At 49.4% G+C, this 27,573-nt stretch overlaps 1 protein-coding gene across 6 annotated transcripts in view; it reads left to right on the top strand.

Moving 5' to 3' along the window:
• The window catches only part of EMID1 (EMI domain containing 1), a 69,995-nt gene that overhangs the window by 21,855 nt on the left and 20,567 nt on the right, over nucleotides 1–27,573 (top strand). For 4 of the 6 annotated variants that reach the window (XM_043968119.1, XM_043968101.1, XM_043968110.1 and 1 more), the window contains exons 4-9: nucleotides 16,689–16,766; nucleotides 17,895–17,956; nucleotides 24,065–24,218; nucleotides 24,617–24,667; nucleotides 24,819–24,926; nucleotides 26,043–26,162. In XM_043968119.1, the coding sequence (XP_043824054.1) occupies nucleotides 16,689–16,766; nucleotides 17,895–17,956; nucleotides 24,065–24,218; nucleotides 24,617–24,667; nucleotides 24,819–24,926; nucleotides 26,043–26,162 (573 nt within the window). The remainder of the gene's footprint in view (nucleotides 1–16,688; nucleotides 16,767–17,894; nucleotides 17,957–24,064; nucleotides 24,219–24,616; nucleotides 24,668–24,818; nucleotides 24,927–26,042; nucleotides 26,163–27,573) is intronic. The other 2 variants (XM_043968092.1, XM_043968140.1) reach the window with 1 other exon arrangement.

Below are 27,573 nucleotides of genomic sequence, written 5' to 3'. Positions count from 1 at the left end.
CCTCCTCAGTGCCTCCCTGCCCTGGCTGTTTTCCAGGTCTGCCTTGTGATTTCTTTCAGGGGATCTGACCTCTTTGCAAGGGGAGGAGGGGGAGGGGGAGGAGGTACCAGATGGGAAGGGTCCTTCCCTCCTTCCCTCTCTCAATGTTCTTCCCCTCTTCCGATCTGGCTGGACCAGAGCTTTCAGTGTGAGCAGGGCTGGTGAAGAGACCAGGGTGTTAGGGCAAGATTGGCATAGAGAGGACTAGGAAGAGCAGGACCCAGAACTGGATAAGCCTGCCCCGCATATGTTCCCTCCCCACACGGAGCCAACTGAAAACTGAGCAGAGAGGCCTGGGAAAGGTGCAAGCCCCTTGTTCTTATGGCAACCCAACTGGGGACTGGACCCAGGAGTCTTAGCAGGGTGGCCCAGGATCTGGGTTCAAATCCTGCCTCCATTATTCACTACTTGGACCTTGGGCAAATGACCTACCCTCTCTTGGCCTCAGTTTCTCCATCAGTGAAGAGAGTGGTTTAGGGTAGGACTTCTTAAACTTTTTCTACCCATGACCCCTTTTCAGAAATTTTTATACAACCCTGGGTATACAGGTATGTAAAATAGGTATACATGACCTTTTACTGTTGCCACATTTTTCATGACCCCCACATTCAGCTACTCAACCCCATATGGGGTCGTGACCCACAGTTTAAGAAGCTGGGGTTTAAGGGGCAGCTAGGTGGCACAGTGGATAAAGCACCGGCCCTGGATTCAGGAGTACCTGAGTTCAAATCCAGCCTCAGACACTTGACACTTAATAGCTTGTGTGGCCCTGGGCAAGTCACTTAACCCCCATTACCCTGCAAAAAAAAAAAAAAAGAAGAAGAAACTGGGGTTTAGGGGGCACCTTCCTGCTCAGCTCTAAAGCTGGTCATGGTAACTGACTATGATTTACAAAGCACTTTATTCCATGACCACCAAGTACATGGACTGCTATCAACAGAGACCACTGGTGGGAGGAAGGAGGAGGAGAAGGGGAGGGAGATGAAGAGCAAGAAGAGGAGGAGGAGGAGAAGAAAGAGGAGGAGGAAGAAGAAGAGGAGGAGGGGATGATGAGGAAGAAGAGAAGAAGGGGAGGAGGAGAGGAGAAGAGGAGGAGGGGAGGAGGAGAAAGAGGGGAGGAGGAGGAGGAGGAGGAGGAGGAAGGGAGAAGAAGGGAGGAGGGGAGGAGAAGAGGAGATGGGGAGAAGTGAAGGAGAGGAGGAGGAGGAGGAGGAGGGGAGGAGGAGGAGTGCCACTGTCTGCCCTCGGTATTTTCTCTCTCTCCTTCCTGCTCCTGACTGCCCTGTGTCCTTACTGAGCTCAGATGAGGTCCCTCCCCTCAGCTGCTGCCCAGATGAGCTGCATCCTGCCCCCTGCTCTCTGACCCACGTCATAGGGGAAGGAGCTTGACAGTGATGGGGCAGAACTTTAGGAAAAGTCCAATTACAGTCTAGCTTCATGCTGCCATCCCCACCCCCTCCCAACCCACCATCTCTATGTCCATTGGTCCACCATGTCAGGACTAATGATTTGCTGGTCCCCACCTGTGCCCCAGGTTCTGAAAGCACGCAAACAGGGTCCTAGCTCTAGGACTAGAAAGGACCTCAGAGGCCAGTGGGCCAGTTTGACCCCCTCATCTTACAGATGAGGAAACTGAGGCCCATGACTTGCCCAGGTCACATAGGCAATAAGTTCCAGGGGCAGGATTTGAACCCAGATCCTCGGACTCCAGCGGTCCACAAGCAGAAGGGATCTCAGAAGCCATCTGCCCCCCTCCTTCATTTACCCTAAGGATATGAAGTGATTTGTAAATGGCGACTGAAGCCCTTCAGTGAAGGAAGCCCACTCTCCTGGGATACAACTCTAACGATGGGGAAATGTTTCTGCGAATGACCCTCACATTGGCCTCCTCTGCCCCTCGCCTCTCTCTGGGGCCGAGGAGAGGAAGCTGAACCTGGCCTTCAAGGTGTCCTTTAGTGGAGGAAGGACCGATGTGCAGTGAGCCACATTCTAAGGCTACTTTCCCTCTGCTGGGACATTTCCTCATCTGTAAAATGGGAAGAATGATTCTCAGACTTCTGCTTACTTCACACAGGCTGTTATAGGGACCAAAGTCAGTCAGTCAATGAGTATTTATAGGGGGTGGGGTGACTTTAGCCAAATCATCTCCTATCCCTCTGCCTCAGTCTCCTTGTTTGTAAATGAGAGGGTTAGACTAAGTGGTCTTGAGCTATGACTCCATTATCCAAAACTATTCTTTTCTTGGTCTTTCTATTCCTTTAAGACTAGAGGCTGTGAGAGGTTGTGTCCAACTAAAATGAGCTGGGCTGAGCTGAGTTTAGCTAGACTGGGTGAATTGGACTGGACTGGGCTGGGCTGGGCTAGACTAGGTAAACTGGGCTGAGCTAAGCTTGGATGAGTTGGGCAGGCCTGGGTCAGGCTGGGCTGGGCTGGGCTAGACTAGGTAAATTGGGCTGAGCTAAGCTTGGATGAGTTGGGCAGGCCTGGGCCAGGCTGAGCTGGGCTGGGCTAGACTAGGTAAATTGGGCTGAGCTAAGCTTGGATGAGTTGGGCAGGCCTGGGCTGGGCTGGGCTGGGCTGGGCTGGGCTGGGCTCTCTCCAGGCCTTAGTCTGGAGGAGGACATTCATGGCCAAAGAGCAGGGAGGAGAGAAGGGCTGGCCCCTCTCACCTGGGCTGGGGCCCCATCTCTCTCAGGGAAACAATGGCACTGGGACCTCCCATGCCAAGAATGTGGGGTGTGGGCAGGCTGCCTGAGGGGAAGGGAGGGGAACTGCCAACAATGGGCTTTGGCAGGGGGGGGGGCTGGCAAAAAGGCAGCTCCCCCCTTCCCTTAAAAGAGGAGGGGGCAGGAGGCCAGGAGGCCCTTGCCAGGATAGGAGGGAGGGAGGGAGAGTAACTCTGTGTATCCATTTCCTTAGGGCTTTCCCCCAACCCCACCCTTGCCACTTCAGCCACTCTAAGCACTTAACCCATTAGTCTCCTACTCATTAAATAGATTCATCAGATCCTAGATTTATCGCTGGAAGGGGCCTCAGAGGCCATGTAATCCGCCACCACCCCCATTTGGCAGATAGGGAAACTGAGTCCCAGAAGGATTGCCATTGGGATCACAGATTTAGCATTGGAAAGAGCCTCAAAAACCATCTGGTCCAGGGGTCAAGGCCAAATCTGGGCCTTTCTGTGCAGCCCCTGAGCTCAGAATGTGTTTTATATTTTTAAACACAATAAAACTTTAAAATGTTTGTCCCTGATACAGTGGAATCTTCTCATTTTACAGATGAGGAAACTGAGATTAAGGGAAAGGAAGGCATTCGCCCAAGGTCTCACAGATAGTGAATCAGGATTTGAACCCAGCTCCTCTGACCAATGATCCCAGAAGCCACATTAATGTTGGTTTTGCTGGGGTGGTATTGGAATGAGTTCAAAAGCTGGACTGTGGGGTAGGATGGAAGGAAATCTTTTCAATGTAAACCGCCTTCTCAGAGTTAAAGGCCTCCCAGCACCTGTGGCAGGGCTAAGTTTAGGACAGATGGGGAGTTCTGGGTTCAGAATCCATTCCTCACCTGGGCTCCAGCCTGGGCCTCCCAGCTTCCCATCCCTTCCCCTGGAGCTCCATTCCTCGGGCTCGTTGGTGGCCCAGAGGCCCTGTGTCCAAGCCCCCTCCCTCCCTCATCTAGCTATGATGCAGCCCCTATCTCTTCCCTCCTCTCAGGTCAGACCCAGGCCCCCCATGAAGGTGACACATCAGGAAACCATAAATCCCCCCCCCTACACTGTGTTTATTGAATCCTTCCTGCTTGGGTCAACAGGGCAGATTCCCTTTCCCCCTCCCCCCATGTCTCTGTTGGCTCAGCTATTCTCAGAGGAAGTGTTTTTCCTCTACCCCTCCCCTCCCAAAATCAGGCCCATCCCCACAGGCTTAGCATACACTGGGGCTAGGCCAAGCTGGGCTGGGACTACCTGAACCCCACTGGGATCTGGCCTGGCCTAGGCTGGGCCAAGCTGGGCTGGGCCAAGCTGACCTGAGCTGAGGAGTCTTAATCTTGTTTGTACCCCACATTCCTTTGGATGTCAGTCTGATGAAGTCTATGTACCCCTACTCGGACTGATACCAATTATATTGAAATACATTTATCAAAATTTTTTTCCCATCTGGATTCACTCTGAGTCTGAGGTTAAGAACTTCTGAACTGGAAAATGGATTGAGCAGAGATAGTTCTGGGCTCCGAGCTAGGTTTGTGGCCCAGGGTCACACAGGTAGTAAGTATCTGAGGGCAAATTTGAACTCAGGTCCTCCTGACTCTAAGGCCAATGCTCTATCCATTGCATCACCCTACCGCTATCTTTGGTGTTGTTGCATGGGGCTGAGTCTGAGTCTCTGAAGATGTACAAATGAGGACATTGGCAAGGTTCTTAGTGAGTGTGAGTAAACTTTAGCATGGAACAAAAAAATTACAAACAGGAATCTAAGATGTCATCAGGGAAATGTATACAAAGAGGAGGAGGAGAAGGAGGAGGAGATAAAAATAGAGGAGATGAAAGAGAGAGAGAGAAAGAAAGAAAGAAAGAAAGAAAGAAAGAAAGAAAGAAAGAAAGAAAGAAAGAAAGAAAGAGATGGAAAGAAAGAAAGAGACAGACAGAAAGAAAGGACAGAAAAAAGAGAAAGAAGGGGAGGAAGGGAGGAAGGGAGGAAGGAAGAAGGAAAGGAAAGAAGAAGGAAAGAGAAAGAAAGAAAGAAAGAAAGAAAGAAAGAAAGAAAGAAAGAAAGAAAGAAAGAAAGAAGTAATAGAGGGCACAGGGTGACCAATGGATCGCCCCAGTTTGACACTGGTATCCTCTCCAAGTGGGGAGAAAGCAAGGAGAGCCCTCCACACCTTAGGTGGCCTCCCCACCCCTTGAGTAAATTTACAGGAAGGTTGGACAAAAGTGGCCCAGGACAGGTAGATGTGGCTGGGGTGGAATCTTTCTCACTGGAGGGAACATCTGTGAGCAAAAATGGTAGATACATGGAGATATTTGTGCATCCCCAGACCTTAACACAAGGCCTTCGATGAATCAAGGTTATTGAATAGAACTGAATCGGTACAATGAGCAACTAAGGTGGTGGAGTATGTGGAGTCAGGAAGGCCTGAGTTCAAATCCAGGCTTAGATACTTACTAGCTTTGTGATCCTGGCCAAGTCACTTAAACTCTGTCTGCCTCAGTTTCCCCATCTAAAAAATGGGGATAATAATAGCACCTACCTCCCAGGGTTGTTATGAGGATTGTAAAGGGCTTTGTAAACCTTGACAGTATTATAGAAATGCTAGCTATTATTACATGTGATGTTGGCAAAAAATGCAGATGGGATCTGGGGCTACAGTAAGAGACCCGGAGCTCCCAGGAGAAAGGAGGCATCCTCTAGCCTGGTCAGACCACATCTAGAAGCCCGGGTTCGGTTCCATGGGACAGACGTTAGGAAGGACATGGGTAAGCTGAGAAGTGCCCAGAGGAGGCTTCCAGGATGGGGCAGGGCCTGGACTCTATATCCCATGAGGATCAGTAGTAGGGGCATTTATCCTGGAGAAGAGAAGATGCCCGGGGCCCCAGAGAGGGGTCTTCAAGTATTTCCTTGAAAGGCAACCTGGGAGAGGGCTTAGATTTGCAGTGAGTGAGAGCTGCCCCAGGAGGTGGTGAGCTCCCCGCCACTGAAGGTCTTTAAGCCAAGGCTGGAAGGGCCATCTCTGGGGGGTGGGGGGTGGGGTGGGGAGGGGAGGTGAATCTGCCTTGCTGACCTAAGCAGGAAGGATCTTCCAAGGTAGAGAGATTCAGAGATCTTGGGATTCTGCATTAAGGCCGGATGGTGGCTTATCGACCATTACATTGGGGTCAGAGGTCAGCCTAAATGATCTCTGAGGTTCCTTCAGATGTGAAGAGTCAGGCATTGTGGGAGGAAGTCAAAGAGATAATGACTTCCCCCTGCCTGAGTCATCCTCTTCCTCGGTATAAGAGCTGAGGGGGAGTTAGGCTGAGTCTTCCCTTCCTTGCCCTCATTCAGTCCTCCCTTTACTACGTCCTTTCTCTAGAACCTCCAGAATCAGGACTTTCAAAATGCCCTTCTCTTTTTTTTTTTTTTTTTTTAGTGAGGCAATTGAGGTTAAGTGACTTGCCCAGGGTCACACAGCTAGTAAGTGTTAAGTGTATGAGGCTGGATTTGAGCTCAGGCACTCCTGACTCCAGGGCCAGTGCTTTATCCACTGTGCCACCTAGCTGCCCCTGCCCTTCTCATTTTAATTTTCTGTTCTGAGATCGGTCCTCCCCTTTTATCCATAATAGGGATAGGGCAGGTCCCAATCTCTAATTCAACAGCTTTGATGGATTCAGAGAGATATACGGGCCCTATTCACAGTCAGTTCTTACTGAATGATCCAGTGAAAAGGATTTTCACCGAGCCAAGACACTAGAACCAAGGGAACCTTACATTTGTTTGTAGGAAAGAGATGCCAAGATTGGAATCCACAAGGACTCCCGCTCCTCGGTTCTCTACCAACCTCAGCTTTGCTCCCTGGCCTCCTTCCACTACCCATTTACACTACCTTAGAGACCTGTGCTGGGCTAGAGATGGTGATAGAGGTTTTCCTTTGGGTTAGGCTCACCTGGATTTTGGCCTGACTGATCTAGATTGTTCTAGACCAAACTTTGAGTTGAGCTGGGCTGGGTTTTGAATTGAGCTGGGCTGGACTTTGGGTTGAACTAGGCTGGACTTTGATTGGGCTGGGTTGGACTTTGGGTTTGTGTCGGCTTTGGGTCATACTGGCCTAGATTCTGTGCCAGGAAGGGCCAGACACAGTTCTGGGCTGTCCTTTCCCTGAGTTTCCCCTCTGGTCTTCCTGGCTGGCCTGGAGTACGGATCCGAGTTCTATCTCCCCAGTCCTGACCCATGGCCCCAAGATCTACCAGCTGTAAATATTTACATTTGTAAAATAAACTCCTGGCTGGAGATTTGTAGGCCTTTGGAGGGGCTGGGGCAGAGAGGGGTCATGGGGAAGATCTGAGCCCGAGGAGGAGCCGGGGGGGGGCCCTGTGATCACTGAACTGAGCTGACCCCTCATAAGCGCAGCCAGAGGGGGAGGGGCCGGTTTTCATGAACTTCGGAGCTCCTCTCATCCTGCCTCCTGCCCCCTGCCCCCTGCCCAAGCCCCTGTCCACGCCCGGCTGGGGTGGCTGCTTTCTCAGCCTGGTTGCCTGGGAGAGGGATCAGAATTAACCCCTCAGCAGCCAGCCCTGCGCTGCCCAAGGGATGGGGAGACTCTACTCCATTCAATCGGACCAACGGAAATGTCGGACTGCAGTTCGAACTTCCAGCAAAGATAGAATGTTTGAAAAGACAGGCTCCCCATTCAGCACCATGTCTTCTTTGTAGAGGTGGGGGACTGTGAGTATAGAATACTGTATACACTCCCTCTCTGTCAGAGGGTCGGTGGTAGGTTCGCTGATCTGCTTTGGTCTTCTTTCTTCTTTAATTCTTCCTTAGCAGGAAAGTTCCCTGTCAGGCAGGGAGAGGGCTGTACTTGGAAATGAAAATAGTTTGGAGCTGAGCTCTATCACTCACATGTGGAACTCCCTGAGGAGGGAACTCCCTCCTCCAGTGCAGGTCAACACTTTTTCATCAACCAGGACCACAGTCAGGATGTATCAAGGGCAGAACTTGAACCAAGATCTTTCTGGCTATGAAGCCAGCTCTCTGTCTGCTCAAGCCGTAGTGGCTCACATTATGCAGAAAGGGGCCTGATGGAAGCCCCCCTCCCCCCAGGTCATCTGAACTGTCTCCTGCCAGGTTTCCTCTGCCCAGCAAAAGGTTAGGCTGCTTCCAGGCATGTCTGAGCCTGTTCAGTGGCTTTAGTCTGGGGCCCACCTGGCCTGGGCATCATGAGCCCTTCATCCTGTCCTGCCTCTGACAGTAACTGGGGGGTGGGGTGACCTTGGGCAAGTCACTAACCTCTCTGGGCCTCAGTTTTCTTATCTGTAAAATGAGGGGGGGGTCACATGAGACCAGAAATTCTTCACCTTTTTGCTGTCATAGACCCCTCTGGTAGGTAACCTCCGCTCAGAATTATGTTTTTTTAAGCATAAAATAATTTTATTTTATTATGCATTTTTGTAAATGAAGCATAAAATAAAATATGCAAAGCACAAGACATTATGAAAGAAACCAAATATAGCAAAATGCAGTTATCAAAATATTTAAAAAATAAATTTGTGGATCCCAGGTTTAGAGCCCCTGGACTAGGTGATCTCTATAGTTTATCCTGGCTCTGCCATGCCCTGTTCTAAGGGCCCTCCCAGCTCTGCCATCCCCTGTTCTAAGGCTCCCCCCAGCTCTGCCATCCCCTGTTCTAAGGGCCCTCCCAGCTCTGCCATCCCCTGTTCTAAGGCTCCCCCCAGCTCTGCCATCCCCTGTTCTAAGGGCCCTCCCAGCTCTGCCATCTCCTGTTCTAAGGCTCCTCCCAGCTCTGCCATCCCCTGTTCCAAGGCCCTGTCTACCTTTTTCATTACTTTTATTTACAATTAGTCTCTTTCCTCCCCCTACCTTGTAGAACCTACCCTCCCCCCCCCCAAGGCAGGTCTTCAGTAATGGTTTGTCGAGCAGAAGGTACCCTTGGGACCCCGAGCTACTTCTCATCTATATGCTCCATTTCCCTGCCGTCCCATGAGCCGTCCCCAGCACTGAAACCAGGAGAGGGGCCTGGGGCTTCCCCTGATTTCACCTCCCTAGAGGGGATCCTAGGTGGGAGAGGAGATGGATCAGGGACAGCTTTGTGGAGGAGGCGGCAGCTGAAACTGATCTCTTCTCCCCCATGCCTAGTACAGGGCGCTGCATACAGCAGGCGGTTAATGGGTGTGAGTGGACTTGAGCTACACTTCGAAGGATAGCTAGGATTTCAGCCAACGAGCAATTATTAAATGCCTGCTGAGTCCCAGGGGACAAGAGCAGATACAGATAGCAAGTGTCTTAAGCAAGGTCATGAGAGGCCGACAGAGGCCGGCAATCAGGCATACCTAGGGTGGAGCAAAGGGGGCTATTCCTTAAGGCACTCAGATATGGAGGGGGAAAGAACACGAGTGCTTCAATAGCTTAGAAACAAGCGCTCTTGGCGTTAGACTAGGGAGAATAACTCATTGAAATAGGAAGCCACTATCTTCTCCCCCAACAATAGCCCTACAGTACCTCGGGTCGCTGCCAACACAACCCAAGGCTCCTTTCATGCCACATATGCCCAGGCCAAAAAAATGCCAGGTTTTGGCTCGTAGCAAGTGCTCAGTGTAAGATAAGGCTGGGAAGGTCAGGGCCTGATTGTAAAGGGCCTTGAATGTCCAGGTGAAAGCATTTGACCTGGACAGATCAGAGGGTGATCTTTGCTTAAATACAGGCTGTTCTCCTTGGGACCTGTATGACTTTCCTCTCTCTTGGCCTCAGTTTCCTGATTTGTACTATAGGAGGTCACGGGTCCTTCCAGTTTTAAGTCCCATGCTCTGCTAACATTTATTTAATAGGTAACAGGGAGCCACTGAGTGAGTGAGTGGCTCTTTTTGGCTAAAGACAGTTCTTGCCCTCAAGGAGTTTATAATCTAATGGATTGGGGATTAGGTCTTCAGAACTCCAGGTCTGGCTCTCAGTCCACTAGGCCACCTCGGTGCCCCATGAAAACTGGAGTTGAAGGAGAGAGCCCCATTCTTAGTCTCCCCAGTCTGTTCTTCAGGGAGCCACAGTGACTTGAGAGGCAGGATAGTGCAGTGGATAGGGTAGTGTCAGAAAGACATGGGTTCAGATCCTACCTCGGACACTTGCTAGCCCTGTGACTCTGGCCAAGCACTTTAACTGGGCCTTGGGACTGTCCCTTCCCTGGCCTTCTGTGTTCTATCATAGAGGGAAGGCGTAGACCCGGCAATGGACTTGGCTAAGTGATGCACATGTGTGCCACATCTGGAAGGCAGAGTCAGGCCAGCCTCCCCAGACCGTCAGTCAATTAGTTACGGTTTACAGAGACCTCCATGTTCAGGGAGGTGGGAAGGGGGCCTGCTTGAGGACAGAGGAAAGGGGGTGGGGAGCTGCGAGTGAGATCTTCTTTCTTCCCCGTGAGCCAGCTGTGGGAGCCCTGCCATCCCCACCCCAAGACAAGGTAGCTGGATTTGTTTGGGGGGGTTGGTCCTTGTGATTATTCAAGGGTGGGGGCTTCACTTGGCTCAGCCCCTTCCTCCCTATCCCCAACTGACCCTATGGAAAAGGGCCTGAGAAGACAAGAGGGGAGAGTGAGACAGGGAAGAGACCAGGGTTAGGTAGTTTAGCCTCTGGGGAGATGGACGCCACCCCCCACCCCGACAGTCACACTAAGGACTCTGGGAACAGAGAGAGGCTCCCAAAGGAAGTCCTGAGCTGGAACCTTGGGGTCTTCTCTAGCCCAGGGACCTGGGATGCCGTGGATGGGGGTGAAACTCTTCCAGACCCCAAATCTCTGAGTCTAGGCCAAGAGACAGCTGGTGCTGGGGAGGGGGTCGGGTCTTCCCCTGTTAACAGCTGGAAGCAGATGTTGTTCTTGTCCATCCCCACTACCAGACCAGCTCTCCAGGCTGTGTGTTCAGATTTTGTAAACACCCTCCCCTGGCCTCCCTCTATACCCATTCCTTCTCCCTAGTCCACCCAATGTCTGTGATTCATCTCATTACCATCTCTACTCCCCTCCCTCTTTTCTGGTCTCTCCCATTCTCTAGGGTTCTTCCATCACCTCTGACCCTGGGCTTTGGTGTCAGCATGCTGTGTGATTAGAACCACAACAACAACAAAAATATATTTACATAAAAATAATACCTAGCATTTATATAACACCTTAAGGCTTCCAAAGTGTTTTTATTTTTATTTATTTATTGCGGAGCGGTGAGGGTTCAGTGACTTGCCCAAGGTCACACAGCTAGTACGTGTCAAGTGTCTGAGGCCAGATTTGAATTCAGGTCCTCCTGAATCCAGGGCTGGTGAGTTATCCACTGCACCACCCAGCTGCCCCCGCAAAGTGTTTTACAAATATGATTTCATTTTGTCCTCACAAGAATCCTGGAAGGTAAGTGCTAATTATTGTCCTCATTTTTACAGAGAAGGAAACTGAGGCAGACTGGCATGTAACTTGCCCAGGGTCACATAGCTAGCAAGTGCTTGGGGCATGATTGATTTTAATTCGAAGCTTCCAGACTCCAGCCCTGCAGGACTTTATCCACTTGACTGCCCCCTCTGGGGCTCACCCCACCCATCTGGAAAAAAACACACCAAGAACAACTCCCTTTTTCCCTGTCTCGTCCCCCATTCCCTCCCAACCACCGCCCGGAGCAGCAGCCTGTGGTAATGGAAAGAACACTGGACAGAGGGCCAGCAAACCTCGGTTTCCACCCTGGCCTTGCAGTTTCTTCTCCATGTGATGTTGGGTTAGTCACCTGTAAAATGTGGGACTTGGGCCAGATGATGGGAAGGTCCCTGGCAGTTCCAAAGCTTTGCTCTAGTGATCCTAGTCACAGGCCCTCAGTCTTCCTATTTGGAAGGCAGTCTCCCCTAGTGGACAAGAACCTTCATTCAAATATTGGTTCTGACTGTCACTAGCTGTGTGACCTTGGACAAGTCACTTACCCCCTGAGCCCCTTTTACTCTTCTGTAAAACGAGAGGGTTGGATTGACTACTCAGGTGCCTTCCAGCTCTAGGTCTGGCTCTGCCTTTTTCCTGGTTGTATGGCCCTGTACAAGTCATTTACCCTGTCTGAGACTCAGTTTTTCTTATCTGTACAATGGGACTCGCAATATCTTTGGGTTTTTGGTTTTTTGGGGTTTTTTGGTGAGGCAATGAGGGTTAAGTGACTTGCCCAGGGTCACACAGCTAGTAAATGTTAAGTGTCTTAGGTCAGATTTGAACTCAGGTACTCCTGAATCTAGGGCCAGTGCTCCATCCACTGTGCCACCTAGCTGCCCCTGCAATATCTTTGTTGTCATGTGGTGGGAAAATGCATTTTGTAAACTTTATTCAATTTTTTTTTTAGTGAGGCAATTGGGGTTAAGTGACATGCCCAGGGTCACACAGCTAGTAAGTGTTAAGTGTATGAGGCCGAATTTGAACTCAAGTCCTCCTGAATCCAGAGCCGGTGCTCTATCCACTGCACCACCTAGCTGCCCTGCATTTTGTGAACTTTAAAGCCTGATAGAAATTTGAGTTCTTTTTCCATCCAAGGTCTTCCACAGGCTTCATGGCCTTGGACAAAACACTTCCTTTCTCCAGGCCTCAGTTTCCCCATCTGTAAAATGAGGTTGGATGGTCTGATTTATGACATGCGTACTATTCCTTGGCCTTGTGCGTTTTCGGCGTTGGGGTGGGAGGGGGGTGATGCACAGGCTCTCAGGGTTGGAAAGGACCTCAAAGATCAGCTAGTTCAAATCTTAGCTGAGCAAGAATCCACCTTGCAATGTTACTGGTGTGTCATTTGGGCACTTGGGCCTGACGTGATGACATGGCCTTCTGTCTCGTTATCTTTGCTCTATCCACCCAGGGTTTCCCCTGGGAACATCAGAATTTGCCTCCTGGCTCTCCCCAGAAAGGGTTCTCATGTTTCCTGCAAGTACTCAGGCTAACAAGACCTAGACTGTAGGACGGATTTTACTTAACCAATTTACAAAACCAACAAACAACCAAAAACATACACAGGAAACTGATATTTAAGTCCCTCAAAAATGGTCAAATTATTTTCCCTTTTCTGGAAGCAAGCCTTCCCATTGGTGGGTCCTACCTTCCTCCTGGACTTAGATGTTCCAAATGACTCAGTACCAGCGAAGGGATAAATCCAGACTGTTCTTTGAAACACCTGATTCTGGTTTCCTACTATGCCAATCCTTTCTTCTTCCCCTTTGGGACTTCAATGAATTCTCTCTCTCTCTCTCTCTCTCTCTCTCTCTCTCTCTCTCTCTCTCTCTCTCTCTCTCTCTCTCTCTCTCCTCTCCCTTCTCCTCTCTCTCCCCTCTCTTCTCTCTTCTTCTCTTCTCTCTCCATCTCACTTTCCTCTGCTTATCTTCCTAACTCCTACAGGCGGTCACATCAATACTTCTCTCCACATCCCAGGTCCTTGAGCAGTTGGCCATCTTTCTTCAAACTACGAATCTCTACATCCATCTCTTGCAGCTAGGTCTGTGAATCTTGGTCTGTGCATCTTGGCCTCCCTCTTGATAGATCCCCATTTCCTTGAGGCCAGATTTGAACTCAGGTCCTCCTGAAGCCAGGGCCAGTGCTTTATCCACTGCACCACCTAGCTGCCCGCCCCCCCCCATTTCCTTTTAACGGTCAAGCCCAAGAACCGAGTCAATCTGTAAACCCAGTCATTAATGCAAGAACTCACTTATTGTGCCTACCATATGCACTGTACTTGGAATACAAAGATTCAAATGAAATAGTCCCTGTCCTCAGAGAGCTTACATTAATTTGTTCCTACTTCCTGCTTCTGTCAGTGGCCCTTGAAGACTTTGGGCAAAGAAAATTCACATTTATCCAGGCAACAGGGAACTTCTACCTCTCCAGATAATCTTTACCTCATCTGGACAATTTACACCACATCTAGGCAATTCCCTCATTATCCAGGGAATTCATGCCTTATTCAGAGAATTTACATCTTACTTAAGAAATGATAGAAAGGAGGGGCAGCTAGATGGCGCAGTGGATAGAGCACCGGTCCTGGAGTCAGGAGTACCTGAGTTCAAATCCGGCCTCAGACACTTAACACTTACTAGCTGTGTGACCCTAGGCAAGTCACTTAATCCCAATTGCCTCACTAAAAAAACAAAACAAAACAAAACAAACAAAAAAAAAGAAATGATAGAAAGGGAAGGGACTTACCTCAATGAAATCTTGCATTCCCATAGTAAGCTTCCAGCCTTCACTTGAAGACCCCTAATGATGGAGAACTCATTGTCTCCCATTCCCCATTCCTCAAATGAAAAAGTCACAGTCTCTACCACAAGAAGTTTGGGAACAGAAGATGTGAATAGTTAAATCTAAGCACCGGCCAAGAAGCCCTGTCGGGCACCCTGTGCTAGGTGGCAAGATTAGATATGGGCATTGCAGCCACTTAACCTAAACTTACTCTTGGCTGGTCCCATCTGTGTCCAGGAAGGATGGGCAGGACATAGCCCTCTGCTCACCAGCTGTGGCCCCCACCCCACCTCCTTCCAGCCAAACTCCTCCTTCCAGGCGTCAGCCTCTATCACCCTTCCCAGCTGTGGGAGCCTGATCCAGCTGGGCACCTGCCTTGCTGGCCCTAGGTCCGTCCAGCCGTAGCCTCGGGTCCCAAGAATCACGTGAAGGGGTAAGGAAGCCAGGTCCAGAGCCACCCTGTATGTGGTCTGGGCCCTTCGGGGATGTGGGTACAAGGTCACATGCCCCGGGAGGAGGGCTAGGGCACATGCCAGGCTTGAATCTCTCTTCACTCTGGCCCCACCCCACTGCCAGCTGGTGGAAAAGCTGCCAGCCCCTGCCCAAAACTGGCTCTTGTTTTCATTTGAAAACCTTGACTCTGGGTTCACCAATAATCACTTCCTCCCAAGAAAGCCGGGTCTGGGAAAGGGGATTATGGCTGTGTCCCCAGAGAAGGAGATGGGGGGTGGGGGCGGGGCAGATGTGAGAGAGACACAAGTGGAAAGAGCACAGCTTGGGACCCAGGGTATGGAAAGGACCTCCCCCATCCCCAGAACCCCCTCTGTGTTCCAGCCCCCCTGATACCCCCTCTAAGTCCCATCACCCCCAGCCCCTCCTCCATATACCATAGCCCCCCCCCGTAGCCCTGAAGTGCCCCAGTCCTCCTGATTCTCCGTGTTCAATCATCACACCCTCAGTACCCCCTCTATGTCCAAGCACACCCAGCATCTCCTCCTTGTCCCATTCCCCTCAGCACTCCTCCCTCCACCACCCATTGGCCCCCAGGAGCTCACTCTGCATCCCTTTGCCCTCTCCCCACCCTACCTCCATGTCCCATGCCAGTGACCACATGAAGTAGATGTTCTGCAGGGCTTTCTCGTCTGAGGCCATGACCTTTTCAACAAATATATTCTGATATCCGTGTGTCACCACAATGGATTCCCTTTGTAATCTTCTGTATTCTAGCTGATGCTTTTTTTTTTTTTAGTGAGGCAGTTGGGGTTAAGTGACTTGCTCAGGGTCACACAGCTAGTAAGTGTTAAATGTCTGAGGCCGGATTTGAACTCAGGTACTCCTGACTCCAGGGCCGGTGCTCTATCCACTGCGCCACCTAGCCACCCCTGATGCATTTTTTAACATTCTGATTAAGACGAATTTTTTTGGATGTGATTAATAAGGGAATTTGTTTTATTTGACTATATATGTTTGTAATTTGCTTTCTCATTCGGGGGCTGAGGAGATAGGAGGGAGAGAAGACAGATCTTTCTTAGAAAAATACTTAATTAAAAAAGGAATATTATTCTGATAAGAAGCCCACAGACTAAAGACATCCATGACCCCCCAAAATAGTTAACCCCCCCCAACTATAAGTATTGGGATCATCTCTATCTTATAGATGGGAAAACTGAGGCTATGATGGGTTAAGTGACTTGCCTAGGATCACACAGCTATCAAGGTCTAAGGGCAGTGTTCAGATGCATGTCTTCTTGACTCCAAAGTCCAGTGCTCTATTCACTATGCCCCACTACCTCCTGAATCATCCCAAAGGGGATGGGCTGCCTTGAGAACTCCCCATCACCAGAGTTCTCAAAAAGAGTGTTGATGACCCTGTGTCAGGGGTGTAAGAAAGGGAGGGGCTTGTCCAGGCCTGGGTTGGGCCACATGGTGGCAGAGACGATGATGAAGAATAATAATAATAAGATGATGATAATAATAACAATAACTAACATTTATATAGCACCTACTAAGTGCTGGGCACTGTGCTAAGCACTTTACAAGTGCCTTGTCGGGGCAGCTAGGTGGCGCAGTGGATAGAGCACCGGTCCGGGAGTCAGGAGGACCTGAGTTCAAATGCGGCCTCAGACACTTAACACTTACTAGCTGTGTGACCCTGGGTAAGTCACTTAACCCCAACTGCCTCACTTAAAAAAAAAAAAAGACAAATGCCTTGTCATTTGATTATCACAACAACCCTGGGAGGTAGGTGCTATTATTGCCCCCATTTTACAGATAAGGAAACTGAGGCTGACAAAGACTTGCCCGGGGTCACACAGCTAGTAAGTCTCTGAGGTAGGATTTGAACTCAAATCTTCTTGACTCCAGGTCTAGTGTTCTATCCACTGGGCTACACAGCTGATATTCCTTCCAGATCCAAGGCTCTGTGATTTTATTGCTGAGGGATACCTTAGGGACAAAGCATCAGAACCATGGAGAGGGTCATTGACGAGGCCCAAACAATTCCAGGCCCAGCCAGCATGGGCCGAGATTCTTAGGCCAGTCGCCCCCAGCTCTCTGGGCCTCTGCATTCCCATCAGTAAAATAGAGTGACTTTGTCCTGAGTCAGTGGAAAGCAGGAAGAAGCTGGGCCTGCCAGAGACTGGTGGCTCTTGGGGGCCGGGGGGGGTGGGGGTGGGGGGGAGGAGAGTCTGCTGCTTAGGACAATGATGTTCCGATTGCAGATGTCATCGGTTCCCTGGAGCCCGGGTGGCAGGGTCCCTCACTGCGCCGAATGGACCTTCATCCCACAGCATCTTCAGGTGAGTCCCTCCAGCCCCCGGTGGAGCAGGAGCAGGGGATTGCCTCTGTCCTAGCTCCGTGGGGCCCTTCCTTGGGAGGAGAGATTGGGGCAAAGGAACCTCAAGGCTTTCAGGGAAGAGGGAGCACCTAGAGCAAACCTCTATTTCCAACCATTCCGTTCATGTCCAGGTAGACTGGGGAAGGTTGTGATGGAGGACAGACCCCCCTGCTTGTCCCAGGGGGAGCCCTGGAGGGGGTGGGGGAAGCTGAGAGAGTAGAAGTCTGGAGCTTCCCCACCCTTAGAGCACTTCTTTTCTCCCTGGAAAGAAAAGCCTTGCCAAGACCATCTCTACCCTGGGAGGAGTCATGTGCCCATTGTACAGAGGGGAAAGCAGAGACTTAGATGGGAGTTAAAGCTGGGCTCTCAGAAACAGGACATGAGACATGAACCAAGCTTCCAGCCTAGAACCCCGAGCTTGGAGGGGCGGGGGCCTGTGGTTTGGCCAGGATGACAGAAACAATAGGGCCCTCCTTCCCCATCCAAGAGAGGTGAGGGTCAGCTAAGGCCAGGGGGGTGGGGGGTAGGGAGGAAGATTGTGCATCTTTACAAGGGCTTGAAAGTCTGACATAACCATGGAGACTTGGGCAGTCACAGCCCCAAGAGTAGTTCTGTGTATCAGGATGAGAAGCAATTGAGAAGCAGGGAGCCTCCTCTGTCCTTGGAACTGGAGACGGTTTGTGCTACTGATCCCCAAGCCCCCGGAGACCCTCGGAAGACCCGTCAGGCAAGCAGGGCCCTGGGGTCATTGGCCAGGTCAGAGCCCATGAAGATTTGGCCAGCGAAAGGAGACCAGTTCTAGGCTGGGGCAGCCGGCCAGCAACAGGAAATAGCAGAGGTTGGGGATGTAGGGGAAAGAGCATTGGTCAGGGAGAGTCAGGAGGCCCGGAGGCCAAGCCTGGCTCTGCTGCTGACTCACTACATGACCCTGAGTAAGTCACATCCTCTTGCTGGGCCTCAGTCTTCTCATCAGTAAAATGGAGAGAATGTCACAGGAAGCCAAGGAGAAAAGATGCAGAAGGTCCCTCCTGGGGAAGAAAGAAAAAGGAGTCTAAACAAAAGCTCAGCCCATGTGGGTTGTCTTCCTCAGGTTGTTTAAACTGCAGCAAGGTGGCTGAGCTGACAGAACGGCTGAAGGTGCTGGAGGACAAGGTCAGTGCAGCTGAAAGCTACTCCCCCCTACCCCCTAGCAGCAGCTGTCATCATCCCCCAACTATCCTCCAGGTGCCACTTGAACACCACCTGTGATGGGGAGCTCATTATCTCTCCTCATTTCCTACACCATGTACCCTCCCTTCCTCCTCTAAACCCGTTTCATTGGTTACTTAATTGTGAGGAAGTTCTTCCTTATACTGAACTGAAAACTGCTTGGGATCCCCCACCCCTACCCAACACCCACCTTGTGCTTTCTTTTTTGTTTTTGTTTTTGTTTTTTGGGGTTTTTTTAGTGATGCAATTGGGGTTAAGTGACTTATCCAAGGTCACACAGCTAGTAAGTGTTAAGTGTCTAATTTGAACTCAGGTACTCCTGACTCCAGGGCCGGTGCTCTATCCACTGCGCCACCTAGCTGCCCCCACCTTGTGCTTTCTAACCAGTTGGTCCTAATTCTAGCCTCTGGGGCCAAGCAGAAGACCTTCTCTCTACCTTGTGAGTACCAATGAGGATTAAGTCTGCACCTGCTCTGCAGGTTAGAGACTGGGGCACTCTGCGGCTCTGTGACCTGCCTCATGCAAGCCATTGTGGGTCAGAGGCAGGGGCTCAAAACCAGGTCTTCCTGGCTCCAGGGCCAGTTCTTTATGCCTGACCCCAATCAACTCCCTTTTATTTGTCATCTTCCCCCATTAAACTGTAAGCAACTTGAGGGCAGGACTGGTTTTCTTTTTTTTTTTAATTAATAAAGTATTTTATTTTTTCCCCATTACATGTACAGATAGTTCTCAACTTTTGTTTATACAAGCTTTCCAATTTCAGATTTTTCTCCCTCCCTCCCCTCCCCTCCCTCCCCCCTCCCCTAGACATCAGGTAATCTGATATAGGTGATATATATATATATATACATAATAACATTAAACATATTTCTGCATTAGTCATGTTATAAGAGAAAAATCAGAGCAAGACGAAAAACCTCAAAATAGAAAAACATCAGCACCAAAAACAAAAGAAATAGTATGGTTCATTCAGCATCTATACTCCACAGTTCTTTTTTTTTTTTTCTTGGATTTGGAGATCCTCTTCCATCATGAGTTCCCTGGAACTCTTCTGTACCACTGCATTGGTTAGAAGACTATAGTCCATCACAGTAGATCAACACCCAATGTTGATGATACTGTGTACAATGTTCTTCTGGTTCTGCTCATCTCACTCATCATCAGCCAGGACTGGTTTTCTTTAGCTTATGTTGGTATTGTCAGCACTTAGCACAAAGCCCCGGCACATAGTAAGCACTTAATAAATGCCAGTCAGGCTTCTCGGTTTACTTCTTGCCCCACAGACATCTGAAGAGATCAGATAATCAGGGTATTTAAATATTCGATTTCCTATTTTATTCATCTGGGAAATGTCTGTTTTGGAATCTCTATCCATTTCATCCAGATGTCAGGTTTATTGTCATGTAATTGGGCAAACCAGATCTCTTCTGCTACTTATCTCCATTACCTTTACTTCCTCTTCATCGGTTGTGAATTCACTCTTCATTTTTTTTTTTTTTGGCGGGGCAATGGGGGTTAAGTGACTTGCCTAGGGTCACACAGACTCTTCATTTTTTATTTATTTATTTTTCAGTGAGGCAATTAGGGTTAAGTGACTTGCCCAGGGTCACACAGCTAGTAAGTGTTAAGTGTCTGAGGCCAGATTTGAACTCAGGTCCTCCTGAATCCAGGGCTGGTGCTCTAGCCACTGTGCCACCTAGCTGCCCCAACTCCTCATTTTTTATCCTAATAACTTAACCATTGCCATCGTCCTGACTTTTGTCTTGCCACTGGACTCTGATGACCCTGGAGGAGAGAGAGGGTCATGACTTTGCCCCTTGCACAACTCTGCCTCACTTAAATCTGGTTCACTCACAAGTCAGCACATCACCCGTCCAATTGTGATGTCATTGGTCCTCTTCAGGAACAAAGAAGGAACACCTAATCATTTGGATTTCTTCTTTCTTTTTGTAACTGCCTTTTTCAAAGAGTTGCACAGGGAAGGGAAAGAGAGATACAAGTTGATAGTTAGCAAGGATGGTAGGATAAAGTGAGGATTTTTTGAGTATGAGGGAAACTTGGGTATATCTGTGGGCCTTTAGAAGCAGTAGATGGGGGGCAGCTAGGTGGTGCAGTGGATAGAGCACCAGCCCTGGATTCAGGAGTACCTGAGTTCAAATCCGGCCTCAGACACTTAGCAATTACTAGCTGTGTGACCCTGGCCAAGTCACTTCACCCCAATTGCCTCACACACACAAAAAAAAAAAGGAAAAAAAAAGAAGCAGTGGATGGAAAGAGAAGGATTGAAGATAAATGAAAGTAGGGATGCTAGAGGAGGCATCTACTGGAAAGGATGGAATGGAGGGGGATTGTTTGTGCACATGTTAGGGTTGGCCTTGGCAAAATTCTCTTCATCAGAGAATGGAATTAAGGAGACTCTGTTGTTTTCATTTTAGTCATACCCAACTATGTGACCCCATTTGAGGTTTTCTTGTCAACGACACTGGAGGGATTTGCCATTTCCTTCTCCAGCTCATTGTGATATGGCAAACAGGGTTAAGTGACTTGCCCTGGGTCACACAACTGGTTTGCAGTGACTCTGGAAGAAAAAGTGAGGTTGACTACTGTGCAGCTCTGCCTCACTTAAATCCAAGTCATTACCCTGTGATGTCATTGGCCCTCTTCAAAAGCAAAGGACAAACAACTTTCCTGAGGCAGGATTTGAACTCGGGTCCTCCTGACTCCAGGCCCTGTTTTCTATCCACTGTGGCACCAGCTACCAAGGAGGAGATGGCAGCAGGTTATTTCTGAGTGATGTGAGATTTGGAGAAGGGGAGAAAAGGAGCCTCTTAGCAAATAGATGGCCAAGTGGATTATTAATTTTTGAGGGCATATGCAAATTATTTTTAAGTTTTAACATATTTTATTTCCCCAACGTCATATTAGAACTTTTTTTTACATTTGTGGAAGTTTTTAATAAAATTTTGAGTTCTAAATTCTATCCCTCTCTCCCTTCCTCCCCTCCTGCTCCCTGAGCCAGTAAGCAAAAAGATATTACATATGCAATCATGTAAAACGTTTCTATATTAGTCATTTGAGGAGAGAAAAGGGAGGAAACATAGGTGTCAGCTAGATTGTGGGCAGCTATTAATACCAGGCTCTAGAAACTATATTTTTATTAGCACTGCCCGAGGGCCAGTGGCCTTTCTCATGGCAGTCCTGTCATGTAATTCTGCCTGTGTTACCTTGGGCAAATCACTTTTCCTTTCTGGGTCTCAGTTTCCCCATCTGTCGGTTGAGGGATTCCATCTGATGACCCACAAGGTTCCTTCTAGCTGTAGACCCATAATTCTATGAATTCATTTAATCTCTCTGGATTTCATTTTTCATTAGCTGTAAAATGAATGGGGGGCTGGGCAGGGTTGGAATAATGGCCCCTGAGGCTTCTTCCAGTTCTAAATTGATGATTCTCTGATTCTTCCAATTTATCAGTGTCTTTACTAAGAGTCTGAAGCCCAAGAGATTAATGTTTGAGTATCCTATGACCTCCTTGTCATGACTGTCTTTGTCAAGATTAGACTAGAGCAGGGCAAGTTGGGGAATATTCAGTTGTCAACTCTGAACGCTTGGAGTTGAGTCCCAATGGTTCTCACACTTAAGATTTATTGGGGGGGCAGCTAGATGGCGCAGTGGATAGAGCACCGGCCCTGGAGTCAGGAGGACCTGAGTTCAAATCCGGCCTCAGACACTTAACACTTACTAGCTGTGTGACCCTGGGCAAGTCACTTAACCCCAATTGCCTCACTAAAAAAAAAAAAAAAAAAAAAGATTTATTGGGGATTTTCCAAAGATCTATTGTTTGTGTTCATTCTATCCATCAATATTTATCATATTATAAATTAAAATATCTTACTATTATTATGAAAAGCATTTTGAACCTGCAAACTCCACGAAAGAGTCTGGGGACTACCAAGGGGCCAAGACCACACTTGGAGAACCAGTGCCCAGGTCCGTTGCCCTCCCCCTTGCCCTCCCCTGGGTAGGGCTGACATTACTAAAATATCCTTTGCTTCCATTTCCTTTGCCAAGGAGAATGACCTTTGCACCGGAAAGAACAGAGCAAAAATAACTAATTAGGATCAAATACCCCAGCTAAATAAGGAAATAAAATTAGATGGCATATCTGCCTTTAACTAACTTCTAAGAAGTGGCAGCAGCAGCAGTTAACCCCAGATCTTCTGCTCTCCAAGGCAAAGAACAGCTAAATATGAAGACTGAGGTGCCATCACAGAGATTTGAAAGATCATGGAGCGCCAGGAGTGGTGGCACTCACCTGTAGTCAGGCCCAGCTACCAGGAAGACTGAGACTGGTAGAGCTACTGAGTTCAGGCAATCAGGTGTCTGTACTAAGTCGGACACAAGTCTGATGGGCTCCCCGGGGAGCAGGGAGCTACCAGACTGCCTAAGGAGGGGCAAATCAGGTTAGAGACTGAGCAGGTCAAAGCTCCCATGTTTATGAGAAATGGATTGGATCCCATGCATAACCCCTGTGCTTTTTCTAGCCTGGGTGGAATGCGTAAACCCAGTTGGGAAGGAAGAAAGGAAGGAAGGAAGGAAGGAAGGAAGGAGGGAGAGAGAAAGAAAGAGAGGATGAGGGGCAGCTGGGTGGCACAGTGGATAGAGCACCATCCCTGGAGTCAGGAGGACCTGAGTTCATATTCGGCCTCAGACATTTGACATTTACTAGCTTTGTGACCCTGGGCAGGTCACTTAACTCCAATTGCCTCACAAAAAAACAAACAAACAAACAAACAAAAAAACACATTCCCCAGGAGTACTCCTTAGGAAAGTTACTGATGAATTGGGATTTGGGGAAACTGAAAGTGAAGCCAGAAATGAAAAAGAGAAAGCTTATCAAACTGTGTTATGGGGCAGCTAGGTGGCATGATGAATAAGGCACCAGCCCTGGAGTCAGGAGGACCTGAGTTCAAATCTGATTTCAGACACTTGACACTTACTAGCTGTGTGACCCTGGGCAAGTCACTTAACCCTCATTGCCCCACAAAAAAAAAAAAGAAAGAAAAAGAAAGAAATCAACCTTATAAGTAAAAATATAGCTAGCCAGCACTTCATCTGAAAAAGATGGGGGGGGGGCAGCTAGGTGGCACAGTGGATAAAGCACCAGCCCTGGATTCAGGAAGACCTGAGTTCAAATCTGGACTCAGACACTTGACACTTACTAGCTGTGTGACCCTGGACAAGTCACTTAACACCCATTGCCCCGCCCCCCCCCAAAAAAGATTTGGGAACCTTAGAGGACCACAAGCTCAGCATGCATCAACACAATAGCATGTCAAGCAGCTAAAAAAGTTGGTGTCATCTTGGGCTGCAGTAAGACATCAAGGACTAGTCTCACTGTACTGTACAGGTCAGACCATATCTAGAGAGTATTCAGTTCTGGGTGTCATGAATTAGAAATGATATTGCTAAGCTAGAAATTGTCCAGAGAGGAGAATCCAGGATGGAAAAGGGCCCTGAGTTCAGACCAAATGAGATCGCTGGAAGGGATCGAGTTGGAAAAGAGAGTGGAAGAAGCAACTGTCTCCATGCATTTGAAGAGCAGTCACATGGAAGAGGGAGGATTAGCCTTATTTGGCCCAGCCTCAGAGTGTGGAAACCAGGAGGATGCCCAGGGGCAGACAGATTTAGGCCCCATGTAAGGAAGAACTTCCCGACACTGAGAATGCTCCCAAAGAGGAACAGCCTGCCTTGGGGGGAGCTCACTCCCACCATTGGTCTTCCAGCAGAGACTAGCTGACCACATGTTTGGACTATGGTTAAGGGAATTCTTGTCCATGTTCTGGCTGGTCTAACTGACCTAGGCAGTCCTTTCTAGCTCCAAAATTTGGTGATTCTGAGGTAGTTATAGAACTTAAGGTTCTCCTTCTCTCCTGCTCCAGACTTCTAAACCCCATCCTCCACCACCTAGAATGACCCCTCCTCCCTTCCTCATCCTGGGGCCTGGCCCTCTGCCTGTCCACCCCCCTGCCCATCTCACTCCCTTCTTCCCAGGTGTCAGTGCTAGCAGTAACCGAGCAGTCGGCATCCCTGCCCCTTGGGGCTTCACGGGAGGCCAAAGGGACCCAGTGGGGTCCCAGTGGGGACCCAACCCTGCTGTGGGGGTTGCCAGCTGCCCAGGGGAGCCCTGGAGATGAAGGAGCCAGAGGTGAGTAAAGGCAGCTGGATCTGAATTCAGATCCCACTGTAGACTCCAGTGGGCCAAAGGAAAGGGTGTCTGGTGAGAGGGGCAAAAGGAAAGAAAGAGTCAGAACAAGGGAGTGGTTTCCCTCTGAAAAATGTCTCCCTCCAAGTGACTCATGGGGGATAAAGGAGAGGTAGCAGGTGCCAGGCCCAGAGATCCGGAGGGGAAAGGGTGGGCTCTGCTCTAAGGATGGGCTGGGAAGGAAGTTAACCAGAATGGGTCAGTCTAGGCTTCCTCCCTAGGGGTGGCCAGGGGGAGGGGGAGCTAATGATTCAAAGAGGATCTGGCACTAAAGATCCTTCCCAGGCCCCCTGCCCAGTTAGAGCAATGATGGATGTGCCCTCCATTCCCTCCACATGCAGGGCCTCCCGGAGCTGGAGAGCAATGGAGGGGAACCGCCCTTGCCCGAGATGGTGGGTATCCCTGTCTTCGGTTGGGTCCTGGAGAAGGGTGAGCCTGCTGGGGCCAGGAAGGCACAGGATGTCCCCCTCACCCCCCAAATGGTTCCCAGCTGCATCTTGTGCCTCCTGACTGTGTCCTGATTGGCGTTTCACTCCTCCCTAGGCCGAGGAGGTCTTCCTGGACCACCAGGGCCTTCTGGCCCCAAAGGAGATGCAGGGAGCCGGGGCCCAACAGGAGTGCCTGGGTTGAAGGGCCCTGCTGGGCCACCAGGTGAGTGTGGGGCCCTGGAGGGCCTGCCAGGAACAAGGACCTCATCCTGGATGGATGGGGCTGGACCCAAGATGGTGGCATTGGGAGTTGAGATGACATGACTAAGTCCTGGTTTTCCCTCCTGCCCATCCCTGTGTCTAGCATAGTGCCTCACCCACAGAGTATATCGGCACATCAAGACCTAAGCTTCCAGGATAGGAGAACTCCCTCCCCCAAGGCAGATCACCAATCTACAACTGGCTATAATTTGACTTAAAGAGCTGCCTAAGGTTTAGAGAGAGTTAAGTGGTTTATCCATAGTCACACAGCTGGTGTCAGAGGCAGAACTCCATCTATCATCCCTTTGTTCTTGCATATAGTAGTCAATCAATATGCATTTATTAAGCACTTACTACATATGCCTGGCACTATAATAAGTGAGAGTGAATGAATGTATTAAAAAGCATTTTATTGAGCTTACTATGTGCAAAGCACTTATTGTAGTAGGCAGTTAATAAGTAAGAATTAGCTATTTCAAAATGGGGGGTACTTCAGAAACATCCTCTAATTTATCTGTTGTCCAAAGTGGACATCTCCACCTGGATGCCCCATCTACATCTCAAACTCAATGTGCCGAAAAACCAAAACTCAACATCTCTCCCTACTTATTCCAACAAAACTGGGCTCCTTGCTGTTCCCCAGACTTGACCATCTATTCCCTGTCTCCATGCCTTTGTCCAGCTTGTCCACACTCCTGGAAAGCTTTCCTTCCCCACCCCCACTTCTAAGAGTTCTTCCAGCTCCCATGCCACCCCCAGTCAAGTAGTTAGTATTTTCATATGGTTTTGCCCTTATTGATTTGTATGCATATTGCAAAACTCCCATCCTCCCCGCCCCCAGGGTTATAACAGGGTAAATTCCTTGAGGTCAAGGATTATTTTGAGGAACTCAATAAATATTTATTGAATCATCCCATCTCCCCTGTTAGACTCTGCAAGCTTTCTGAGTTTAGAAACAACGCCTTCTATTTTTTTCTCCTCTCCCCACACCACAAGGTGCCTAGCACAGGATTCTATGCACGTAGTATTGGTTAATTACCCCTGTCTCTTATTTTTTGCTCTCATTATTGTTTTCTAGGACCCCAAGGGCCACCTGGCAGCCCAGGTCGGGATGGGGCTAAGGGAGAGAGGGGGCCCCCAGGACCTCCTGGGCCCCCAGCCCCAACTGGACCCTCCACAGCCCAGATCTCTGAGCAGGGTGAGTTTTGCAAGTGGGGGATGGGATATGGAGCCCCCAGAGATGAGATTGGGAACCAAGGGTGGGGGCCAGCTAAGGGGGAGGCAAGAAGCCCTTTCTCAGACACATCCAGAACTGAGGTGGGAGCTGGAAACCGAAGACAAAACTCCACCTCCCAGACACCCTGAGAAGTCATCCTGGCTCCTTCCTGCCCCAGGCCTGGCACCTTCCAAGCACCAGACCCTTGACAGAACGTAAAACTCAGGGGCTACTTCTGGTGCCATCTTTTCCCCTGAAGTCCCTGACAGAATTATCCCAGGAGCCCAGTGACCCAGGCTGGCCCAGCCCCTCCTCTGAGGAGTCTGACCTGTTCCCTTATACACACACACAGGCCAGGAAGCTCCCAGTGTCAGAGCCAGAAGGAACAGTAGAATTATAGAACCCAGGACATCTGAGCCAGAAGGGGCCTTAGAGCTAGGAAGGGCCTTACAACAGAGAACAATGCCAACCTTTACTTTGGCTCAAGCCATTGAAAAGCCCAGTGAAAATAGGAATGTTACAGGGGAGGGGTTAAGGCCTTGATTCACCATTGACACCTGGATGAGAATTGGCTATTTGTTGAAGAACATGATGGGGGGTGAGCTGGGAAAGATGCAGACGGTCAGGCCCAGGAATGGACCTCGGTGGGGGCCTGCAGGGAGGGGCTGGGTCATTGAGATCAAGGATTTTATATCTGGGAGGGCCCTTAGAGATGATCTAGTTCAAACTCATTAACAAAGGAGGAAGGGGCAGCTAGGTGGCGCAGTGGATAGAGCATCGGCCCTGGAGTCAGAAGTACCTGAGTTCAAATTCGGCCTCAGACACATAACACTGACTAGCTGTGTGACCCTGGGCAAGTCACTTAACCCCAATTGCCTCCCTAAAAAAAAAAAGAAAAAAAAAACACAAAGGAGGAAACTAGTTCAGAAAAGGGAAATCATTTGGCCAAGGTCACACAGGTGAGAAATCACGGAGAAAACCCAAACAAACTTTATCTACTTTCTACTTTCTAGTACAATCAAAGACTAATGGGGAGTGGGGCTAGATTCAAAAGGATAGGGTCGGGGGCAGCTAGGTGGCGCAGTGGATAAAGCACCAGCCCTGGATTCAGACCTAAGTTCAAATCTGGCCTCAAACACTTGATACTTACTAGCTGTGTGACCCTGGGCAAGTCACTTAACCCTCATTGTCCTACCAAAAAAAAAAGGATGGGGTCACAGAAATAGAGTTAGAAGGAACCTCAGAGTCCATTGGGTTCATTTTACAGAAGGGGAAACAGAGCCCCAAGGAGTTAAGTGACTTGCCCAAGGTCACACAGGTGTAGGTGACAGTGCCAGGTCCTCTGACTCCACTTTTTTTTATCATTCCAAGAAGGTTTGAGGCCATCCTTACC

The sequence above is a fragment of the Dromiciops gliroides genome, chromosome 1, assembly GCF_019393635.1.
Source record: "Dromiciops gliroides isolate mDroGli1 chromosome 1, mDroGli1.pri, whole genome shotgun sequence".
Lineage (NCBI taxonomy): Eukaryota > Metazoa > Chordata > Mammalia > Microbiotheria > Microbiotheriidae > Dromiciops > Dromiciops gliroides.
The sequence above is the reverse complement of the archived record's forward strand: the minus strand, read 5'-3'. Positions and strand labels throughout refer to the sequence as shown.